The 10,926-nt window shown below is 34.0% G+C and overlaps 1 protein-coding gene across 1 annotated transcript; it reads left to right on the top strand.

Moving 5' to 3' along the window:
- Positions 1-9,928: 9,928 nt before the first annotated feature.
- Positions 9,929-10,667, top strand: N7458_012815 (uncharacterized protein; the record flags this gene model as incomplete). The annotated part of the gene is made up of 3 exons (XM_056916196.1): positions 9,929-10,436; positions 10,499-10,535; positions 10,625-10,667. Coding segments are annotated over 3 exons (588 nt in total), but the record flags the coding sequence as incomplete, so codon positions are not given.
- Between the last annotated feature and the right edge of the window lie 259 nt (positions 10,668-10,926).

Below are 10,926 nucleotides of genomic sequence, written 5' to 3'. Positions count from 1 at the left end.
TATACCTAAGACGATCGAAAGCTAAAGAACCTACGGACTATTCTTCTACGGTAACGGAAGTTCTTTGATTATATAAATTATAGTATCGAAAGTAGTTAGGCTATAAGCGGACTATATAAGTGTGAGCAAGCGATGCTACGCAGGTTAGGTAGAGAGGAAGGAAGATTAATTGATCTTCTTCCTTTGATTAAATAGGAAGGATAAAATCAATTCGGCTTAGAATCATAAGAGTAAGAGAAAAGTGAGGTAGGACTAAAGCTTGGTTGATTGTATTAAATCTTGCTTGTATGTATTATTTTTTTATTTTGGTAGAGAATGCAGGGCATATTTATAACCAACTTATCTCTTGCATGTGATCGTTCTAGGTAATGCATAATGATCTCATGCAGACAGATCTAGATGCATAGTGATCTCATGCAGTAGCTGTTTGATCGGTGGTTGCTTGATTGTACGATGTCATTGACCGTAGTGATGATATAGATCGTATACTGTTGTATACGTCTTACATGATGTTATTAACCGTAGTAATGATGGTATAGCATAAAGCTTATAGAGATTCAGCCATCTTGTATAGGCCTTATGAATCTGGCTTGATATACTACATAACGGTTTAGGAATCTTGCCCTATATCTTATACCCCCCCGTAATCTTTATACTGTAGTGCAAATAGCAGTAGAGTATAGAGATTAGTAGAGTAGATAGGATCGATATATATATATACTGCTATAAGATAGCTAGATATATATCTTCCTAAATCTCGATCTCTCGGAGGTTAGCTAGATTCTTCAGGTCTTTAAATATTTCTCTTCTAACGTTTTTTGTCAGGAAATCTGCTAATTACAGTTTAGTAGGGACGTATTGAATATCAACCCTTTCTTATTTGACCTAATCTCTAATATAGTGATATTGTATATTAATATGCTTCGTCCTTTTGTGAAATTCAGGGTTTTCGGCTAGCTTAATAGCTACCTTATTATCCACTAATATAGTAGGCTTGCTAGGCGTATAGCCTAGGCCTAATCTATCGTTTAGATAGTTAAACAGGTTAGCTAGATAGATAGCTTCTCGTATAGCTTCTTTTATAGCTATATATTCGGACTCGTAGGTAGATAGGGCTACTGATTTTTGTAGCATCGAATTCTAGCTTACTATATTATTAGTAGCTAGATCTCTAGATAGGCTAAATATATAGCTAGTAGTAGATTTTCTACTATTAATATCGCCTGACTAATTAGTATTAGAGTAGCCTTTTATATATAGGTTATTCCCTATACAATCGTAGTATAGGCCTAGATTTAGCCGATATTATAGATATTGCTATATCTTCTTTAATTTAGAGATATATAATTAGTCAGGATTGCTTATATATCTTAAGTAATAGGTAACTAGATAGGCTATATCAGGCCTAGTCTTTAGGCTAGTATATAGTAATAAGCTAATCTCTTTTTGATAGAGATTAATAGTTTACTCTAAAGCTTTTAATTGATTTTTTCTTAGGTAGATCTCTGCTTCACCCGGCGTTTTCTTTAGCCGTTTACTAGTAGTAGCAAATTTTGACAAGATCTTTAATATATAATTATTTTAATCGATAGTTATCGATTAATCTTGATAATTTAGGCTGATATTATTGCCTAGGAAGGTAGCTAATTCGCCTATCTCTTCTAATTAAATATACTATCTAGCCGTAGTAGCTAGCTTATTAATATAAGCTAGATCTTTGTGTATAATAATTATATTATTAATATATATAATAATAATAGCCTAGGTTTTACTATTTATATATATACCCTCGTCGATAGGAACTCTATCGAATCCGAGGTTCGCGATAGCCTTTGTAAAGAATTTAGACTAAAGCCTTAGTACTTGCTTTAGGCTATATAGGGCCTTCTTTAGGTAGCAGCACTTATTTTAGTAGACAGGGTCTCCTAGCCTATATAGGCTAGTTAGCAAGATAGTATATATATCACTATCGATATTAGCGTATACGAATACGTTTTTAACGTCGTATTACCTAATATACTATTTTTTGTTTATCGCGATAATTAATATTATATACCAGGTTTCTGTTCTAGTAGTAGTAGAGAAGGTTTCTAGGAAATCAACACCTAATCGTTGATTAAATCCTTATATAACCTATCTAGCCTTATAGCGAATCGTTTTGTTCGTATTTGTAATATAATTAGCCTAGATACCTATAGTATTCTTTATAGGCTTCTTTTAAATACCTATCTGCCCCTAATAGGTGTTATACTAGGGGGTATATTAACGATTTTATAGGTTGCCTAATCTATTAGGCTTTGATTTTTGTCCTAATAGGCCCTATACCACTTATTCCTTTTAGCTGATTATATAGCTTAGTTAAAGGTAGAGGGTTCTTTATTAGTTACTACCGATAATATATAATCGGTAGGCTGATTATTAATAATAGTCTTTATAAAATCTCCTAGTAGCGTATCCGATATAGTATATATATCTTTGCTATCTTTAGTAGATTTTAGTGATAGGATTTAGATCTCTATCTTATAAGACAGATCTGCTACTATAGTAGCTTCCTTACTAGTAGTTTGCTTAGTAGGTTTACTAGCTGATTTACTAGTAGATAGGCTAGTTAATTTACTAGTATTTCTAGTAATCTTCTTTTTGATTAGGTTTGCTGCTTGATTAGTAGATCTTTTCTTAGCAAATCGATTTTCGATTGCTTTAATTGCTAGCTCTTAATTAGCTAGATCAGATTAATTCTTTAGGAATCTATCTTCTAAGATAGTAGGGTCTCTTAACTAAACTATCTTCTTCTACTTTAGGTTATATAGCTTATAGTACTTCTACTTACTATAGCTAATAATAATAGCTATAGATTTTCTTAGCGATAGCTTGCTAGGCAGGTTTTTGTTTATATAATAGTAGGTAATAGATCTCTAGGTCTTTATATACCTAATAGCAGGTAAGCGCTTATGATATATCTTATAGGGTGATTTTAACCCTAGAGCACTATATAGGGTTATATTATATAGATAGGTAGCAGCTAATAAGGCTTCTCCCTATATATCTTCTTTTAATCCTAATTAGATTAATAAATATCTAACCTTATTTATAAGTGTTAGGTTTATACGCTCAATTAGGCTATTTAGCTCTTTTATATAGATAGGCGTAGTTCGGTATATAATACCGTATCTTCCTAATAATATATAGAAGTTATTATTCACGTATTTAGTACTATTATCGGTAAATATCTCTTTAATCTTCTTATTAAGCTAGTTTTTAACTAATTACTTATATAAGGTAAATTTCTTAATAGCTTCGTCTTTCGATCGAAGTAGAGATATATATAGATATCTTAATACTTTGTCAAGAAACGTAATGTAGTAGCGATAGCTATTATAGGTCTTAGGGCTAATAGGCCTTCTAATATCGCTATATATTCTTTCGCTAATACCGTATTCGGTAGTAGAAGTAGAAGATTTATTAATCTTCCTATTATATTTTAACTATATATATATTTCGTATATATTTTATATATAATCTCTTATCTCTATATCAGATAGAGATATATTAGCCTAGCTTAATAGCCTTTATAGTAGTATTAGGCCTATATAACCTAATCTATTATACTAAAGTTTTAATATACTAGTAGTACTACTAGTACTTTAGATAGATTAATCCTAATTATCTAATTAATCAGAATCTTCCTTATATAGCTTTATATATATTATATATAGAGTAGTTCGATATAGATTATCTTACTTATACCTAATTAGCATAATATTTCGATATTAATCGAAAATAGTAGCCTTTTCTCTATTAAATAGAGATACTAAATTTTTTAGTGTATATATACTTAATATATTAATTCCTAATTGTAGGACATAGAGTATATTAGTTAATTTATAGACTAGATTAGTATTTATCTAGAAGATAATATCTCTAGCAAGATCGATAGATAATCTTTGTATATTTCCCTATATAATAGTTTTATTAGTTTTATATATACTATTAAACAAATCTAATTTAGATACTATATATATAGTAGTAGCTATATTAATAATGAAAATCACTTTTATAGTAGAAAGATCTTAATTTATTAGATTATATACACTTTCTATAGTGATATTAGAATTAGTTTCTTGGTTTGTTTTAATAGGTAGATAAATTACCTGATCGGTTTTATACGAGAACTTATCGTAGAGTAAGAGACTTCTTAGTATATTCACTATAGATTTATTACTTAGATTTAAGTAGTCTCTTATTAGGTTTTAATTATTAAAGATTAGTAGGCTATACCTAATTAGCTATACCTCTATTATAGGTATATTATAGTTAATTTGACTAATCGGTATATAATAGATATCACCGTTAAGATTAGTAAGATTATTAGCTAATAGGCTAGTAGGTAGTAGGTTACTAGCCGAGGTTTCTATAGCTTCTACAGGGTAATTAGTTATATAACTAGTAACGTGGATTTCTTCCTCGTTAGATTGCTTATTAAGTATTACTATGATTATCTTCTTTTATTAATTAAATCTTTGATTATTTTAATTAGATCTAGGCTAATTTGCCCTAGGTATCTAATTAGCTAGTCTACTAGAAGGATATAGATACTAGTAATCTAATACTATATAGCTTCGTATATTATAATACGTATAATATTTTCCTGAATTTAATAGTTTTTTCTATGGTTTTTTACTAATTCGACGATTTTAATTAGCCTAACGATTTAATTAGTGATTTACCTAATAGTTAGGCTTATAATTAGCCTTATAATTACTTTAATAACTACTTTAACGATTACTTTAACGATTACTTTAACTAGTAGCTATAAAAATTTGCTTGCTTGATTAAATATAACCGCGCGATTCGTTAATTAGATTAGCGAATAGCAATTCAATCGAATAGGAATTAGAATCTCTACGAAGAGATTAAATAATATTTTGAACAATTAGTGTATAACTTTAATCGAGATTATTTCAGACCTATACGAAAACGATTTGCTTAGGGAAATCGATTCCTAGGCTTGCTAGTTCGATTAGTAGGCGTCTTATCTTAGTAAGATAATTATATATACTATCGAAATCGCCTAATTAACTATTAAATAGGCTTTTTAATATAAGGAATTCGGTAGTAAAGCCTTTAGGTCGATATTAGGTAGCTAAGGTAACCTATACTTAGTAGGCCGATATAGTATCTCCTAACTAAAAGAGTAGGCTATCCTTATATAATAGTTTAATTAATAATAGAGCGTCTCGATTTATCTAATTAATAGTTTTAAATTTATTAGATAGAATAACTAGCTTATTTTAGCCTATCTTAGCAGGGCTAGTAGATCTTACAGGTCTACTAGATCTTCTTCCTAACTAAATCGTAGTATTTCTATAATCAGGTAATCGTTAATCAGGTAGTAGAGCAATTACTTTTTCATAAGACTAGTATTAATTAGGAATCTAGCCTTGCTAAATAGCAGGAAGCTTTATATAATTGTGTTAGATTACATTAATTAGTCTCTCTTAATCAAGAATTGCCTTAATTCGGATAGACTAGGCAATATAATTTCCTTCTCCTTTAAGAGGATCGATATTATGTTTGTTGATTATTTTAAGTCAAAGAAGCTTAATTGAATATTTGAAAAATAATTGTTTTTATTAAGAAAGTCGAGATTTCTTAGTATTTCGTATAGAATAGTAGACGCGACCGGTAAAAATCGAGTATAAATTTTTAAAAATAAGAAGTCGGAGGAGCTTTTTGTTTCTCTTTAAGAGAGAGAAGTTTCTCTTAAAAGTAAGGGATTCTTCGTTAAAGATAGAAGATTGAAGAAGTAGTATAAGCCGAATTAAAATAGGATCAATTCGGGCTTATAACCTATAAGCAAGCGATGCTGCGCAGGTTAGTAAAGAGGAAGATAAATTAAAGATGATTAAATAAGATCGATTGATCTTTCTTCCTCTTGATTAAATAGGAAGGATAAGTTCAATTCGGCTTAGAATCATAAAGATAAGAGAAAAGTAAAGTAGGACTAAAGCTTGGTTGATTATATTGAATCTTGCTTATATATATAAACATAATTATTATCTTGGTAGAGAAAGCAGGGCATATTTATAATCAACTTGTCTCTTGTATGTGATCATTCTAGATAATACATAATGATCTTATGTAGACAGATCTAGATGCATAGTGATCTTATGTAGTAGCTATTTGATCGGTGGTTGCTTGATTGTACGATGTCATTGACTGTAGTGATGATGTAGATCGTGTTATTGACCGTAGTGATGATGTAGATCGTATACTGTTGTATACGTCTTACTTGATGTCATTGACCGTAGTGATGATGGTATAGCATAAAGCTTATAGAGATTCAGCCATCTTGTATAGGCCTTATGAATCCTGTATAGCGGTTTAGGCATCTTGCCCTATATCTCACACCGAATATCTCACAGAGTTACTTAGGAAGTAGCAACCCTTTAGAGTTCCGAGGAAGTCTGTCTATTCCTCCTAGGAGTACTAGGGATAAAGCAGAGCTGCTTATATATAGACTAGATAGAGGAAGAGTTAGCTCGACTACTACGACTATAGATACGGATAGGAAATCGATAGGTAGAGATTAAGAGGATCGATACCTAGTTAGAATAGCTACGGTTAACCTTATAGATAGACGTTAATCTAAAGGATAAGTTACGTACGATTAAGAAATAGATATTAAGGTATAAATACGTATTAATACTAAGTTTAGTAATAGTAGAGGCTAATAGGATATAGATATAAAATCGAGATTCCGAAGTAATTTAGTATAATTACTATCTCTAACCGAGAACTAACTAGGATCGCGAAAGCTATATTAGAAGTATCTTCGGATAAATAATTATTATTAGTATATATACGTATTTCCTAGTTAGAAAGAATAAGACTAAATTACCTTCTAAATATACTATATCCTCTTCTATTCTAAGACTATATTATATATACTTAGTTAAATTACTTAACTCTGATATTAACGGTCGTATATTAAATTACTTCCTTCTTTTCTTTTCTTATTCACTCTTCACTATTATAACTATAGTATATTCGCTTATATATATAATCGTATATTGTTATCCCTAAATAATAATTTAATAATTATTATATATAGGCTTTAGATATTTTTCTTACTCGCGGTATTCCTTCGCGGTTATCCCTCGCGGTATTCTCTCGCGGTATTCCCTCACGGTTATCCTTCGCGGTATTCCTTCGCGGTTATTACTCGCGGTATTCCCTCGCGGTATTCTCTCGCGGTATTCCCTATAAATTTCACGAGCCTACTATATACGTAATTTAGTCTTAATTAGAAAGCGAAAAACGGGATATATAACTTTAGATATAATTCTATAGATCTTTTAAATTTCAAAGAGAAATATAAATATTAAGGGGTAGTTATAGAGCGTACAAGAAAATTACCCTTTTGGGAAAAACCCTATATATAATTATAGAAATTTCACGATCCTACTATATACGTAATTTAGTCTAAATTAGAAAGCGAAAAACAGGATATATAACTTTAGATATAATTCTATAGATCTTTTAAATTTCGAAGAGAAATATAAATATTAAGGGGTAGTTATAGAGCGTACAAAAAAATTACCCTTTTTAGGTTAGCGTACTTTCTCCTGTATACTAAAAATACGTATAGAAGCCCGAACTTTAACGCCTGATTTAAGACGCTATAGGGATCGTAGAAAGAAGGTAAGATATGTTTTAGAATACAGAGAAGTTAAGCTATCTAGCTATATTAAAATTATAGTATAATATTAAAGTTCTAGAGGTACTCAAATACTATGATTTGCTATATAGACTACAAGCGCGTAGACAAGGGCATATTTATACTCATCCGCCCTAATCCGCTAGTTTAGTAGCTCTAGACAAAAGTTAAGGTAGGCTTTCTCGATCGGCTGGAAGTGAAAGGGGGAGGATAGAGTCGAACGAGCAGGGCTCGTACGAGTATCATTACTCTCGTACGGATCCGGGGATTAGGACCTAGTCGCTAGAGACTAGAGGGCCTACTATACCTTTCGTTGGCGGTGGTTGAACCGGTAGTAAGGGTATATAGGGTAGGAGGGCTCTACTAGGTACTGCGTACGAGTAAAGAAGCCGATAATCTACTACTACGGTGCGATATAGCGAGTAATAGTCTCTAGGTCTATATATGCTTAGAGTAGGGTATAGGGGGCCTGGTCTATCTCGGTTCGTACGATCTCTACCCGGATAAGGTAGTTATACCGTTTTGCGATCTACTACGCCGTACGAGCTATATTCGCTATAGCCTAGTAGATCGCCTATAATAGATCTAGGGGATCCTCCTCTAGCAGCTCTACTAGGGAGTAGAGGGTCTCTAGGAGCTAGCCCGTAAGATATTAGGACTACCGCGTACGATAGAGCTATAGTATAGCCTCGTCAAGCTCTACTATCTCTACCGTACGATTAGAAGGTTAAAATATCTGTTAGTACTGCTCTTCTAGCTAGTTAAAAGAAGATTATTAACGGTAGAAGATATTTAGTCGCGCTCTACTAATTCTAATCGTACGGGGGGTATAATAGTAAAGTAGTAAGAGTAAGGCCCTTAGCGATAGAAACGTTGGTAGATAATAGGGCGAGTATACTCGCGTAACTTATCTTCGGGTGTAGGTAGAGATAAGAGAGTAGTTAACAATTAAGAGGAGGAGTAAGCGTGCTATTAATAACGAACTCGCTAGTACTCCTTTATTCCTTTCGTCGTACGACAAATATATCGGTATAAGGGAGTACGCTAGTATTAAATACTATCTTGGTAAATAGGAAGGAGATCAAAAGGCGGGGGCTAATTAGGGATTAGGCTATAATTAAAGATAGATAATAACTAGGGCTAGAGCCTAGGAAGATATTAGTGAATCTATATAGCCGTACAAGAGGAAAGAGAATAAGGAGAATAGCGAAGATAGGTTATAACTTAACTGATTCGTATAGCTAATTAGCAGTAGGTACAAACTAGAATAGGAAGAGAGGGAAGGACGGTAAAAAGCTCTTGAGTAAGGGAGGGGATATTAGTCTCTATTTTTAAACGTCAAATTTGAGGATCACTAGAAAGTGCTAGGAGATAACAAACAGAGTATTAATAGATATTTAGGGGTTATACGAGAATAATCGTATTATATAAAATATAAAGTATAGGTCTAATTAGGAAAGGTAGGCCCTCCCGGTTGTACCCTATTAAAAATAAATTAGAGTTTAGGCAATTTAGGGTTAAAGCGTACGACTGCTATAAGTGACTCTAGAAGCTAAAAATGAAACGAGACATAGATTCAATATAAACTTAGAATACCTGAAATTTTCAAGTTAATCGTACGAAGAAAAGTGCTAGCAGTCAGGTCAGGAAAAGAGCGAGCAGTGAGGGTGGTAGGTCCAAATTCTGCCCATACATAAGGCCAATACACCGCCAAGCAGTAACCCTCACTCCTCCAGGTCCCTTGGGATAGGAACCCTACTCTCGGTTAGTCTAGATTCCCAGAGAATCCGACTCGCTCTGCCTAACATGCGTTCTAGGTCCGGACTGTTCGAATCTGTGGATAGGATCCTCTGTAAGCTAATATTTTCCTTCTACAATTTCTGTGCTAGAGCAAAGCTCATACAACCACGCGAAAGTACTGTGTCATAGGGCCCGGCTGGCAAAGTGTTTCATATAACATGACAACCAACACGACTACCTCTACATCTACCACAGGTGCACCTGCACCAACCCAAACTGGTATTGTTGCTAATTGCCAAGCTTAGTATGTGGCTCAGACAAATGATACCTGCGCGGCTATTGCATCGGCAAATGGTATTACAGTGTCCTAGTTCGGGGCATAGAACCCAGCTGTGGGAGGTCAGTCATGTTTTGTTTCCAGATCATCTCTCCTTTGCAACTAGCCACTAATTGCCGTGAAATTATTAGCGGGTTGCGGTGGCCTCTAGGTGGGTGACGCATACTGTGTCCAAGCAGATACGGCGAGTACCACAACGACCACAAGTACAGACAGTGGAACTGTCACTCCTCCGGCACCGACGCAATCTGGCATCGTCGCTAACTGCCAGGAATATTATGTTGTTAAAGCTAACGATACCTGCGCGACTATTGCGTCGGCGTATAGAATTACTGTGTCCTAGTTCGAAGCGTGGAATCCAGCTATTAGAGGTAAAGTTGATCATCCGTAATAACGCCTTCCTTCATCTACTAACATCTCAATTTCCAGCCGATTGCGGCGGCCTTTGGCTCGAAGAAGCCTATTGCGTGAAAGCCGTGACCGCTAGTTCTATAACGACTTCAGCTGCATCTAGTGTGACTGCTCCAGCACCCACTCAATCCGGGATCCTAACAACCTGCAACGCCTACGATGTTGCCAAAGATGGCGATGGATGTGAGATATTTGCCTCTTGTAATAGGATTACCGTTTCTCAGCTTTGTCAGTCCAGCTCTATATTCGAATGACCGATTCAAGTGAACTAACAGACCCATCCTTGACAGACACATGGAATCCCGCTCTTAACAATGCCTGCCAAAAGTAAGATAATTGTCCTATCCCCCCCGGCCCCCGACTTTTTTCTCCTTTGATGCTAGCTACTGACTGTCACTCACTTTCCCCTAAAACAGCTTCTGGTTAGGTGAAGCCTATTGCGTTGGTGTATCATCCTAAAGATCATAGGTTTGATGAAGCGGATAGAAAATATATCACGATCTGATCATTGGGCTATGTAGTATTTTTATTATATATGTCGATTAGTTCATCAAATTCAACTATCTAGCTAGTAGAAATCGTGTTTTCCCCCTCGTTGGTTGTATCTATCATTCATCCATCATGACTAGATAGATTGCGCAAAAGATAAAGCGACGATCGACTCAAACAAATTCTCAAACCCCCCACTCTTTGAACTTAGTCTCCAAATCCTTTCCGG

Source organism: Penicillium daleae, assembly GCF_028827525.1.
Source record: "Penicillium daleae strain IBT 16125 chromosome Unknown utg000009l_segment0_segment0, whole genome shotgun sequence".
In the NCBI taxonomy this organism is placed as follows: domain Eukaryota; kingdom Fungi; phylum Ascomycota; class Eurotiomycetes; order Eurotiales; family Aspergillaceae; genus Penicillium; species Penicillium daleae.
This window is presented reverse-complemented; position numbering and strand designations above follow the sequence as displayed.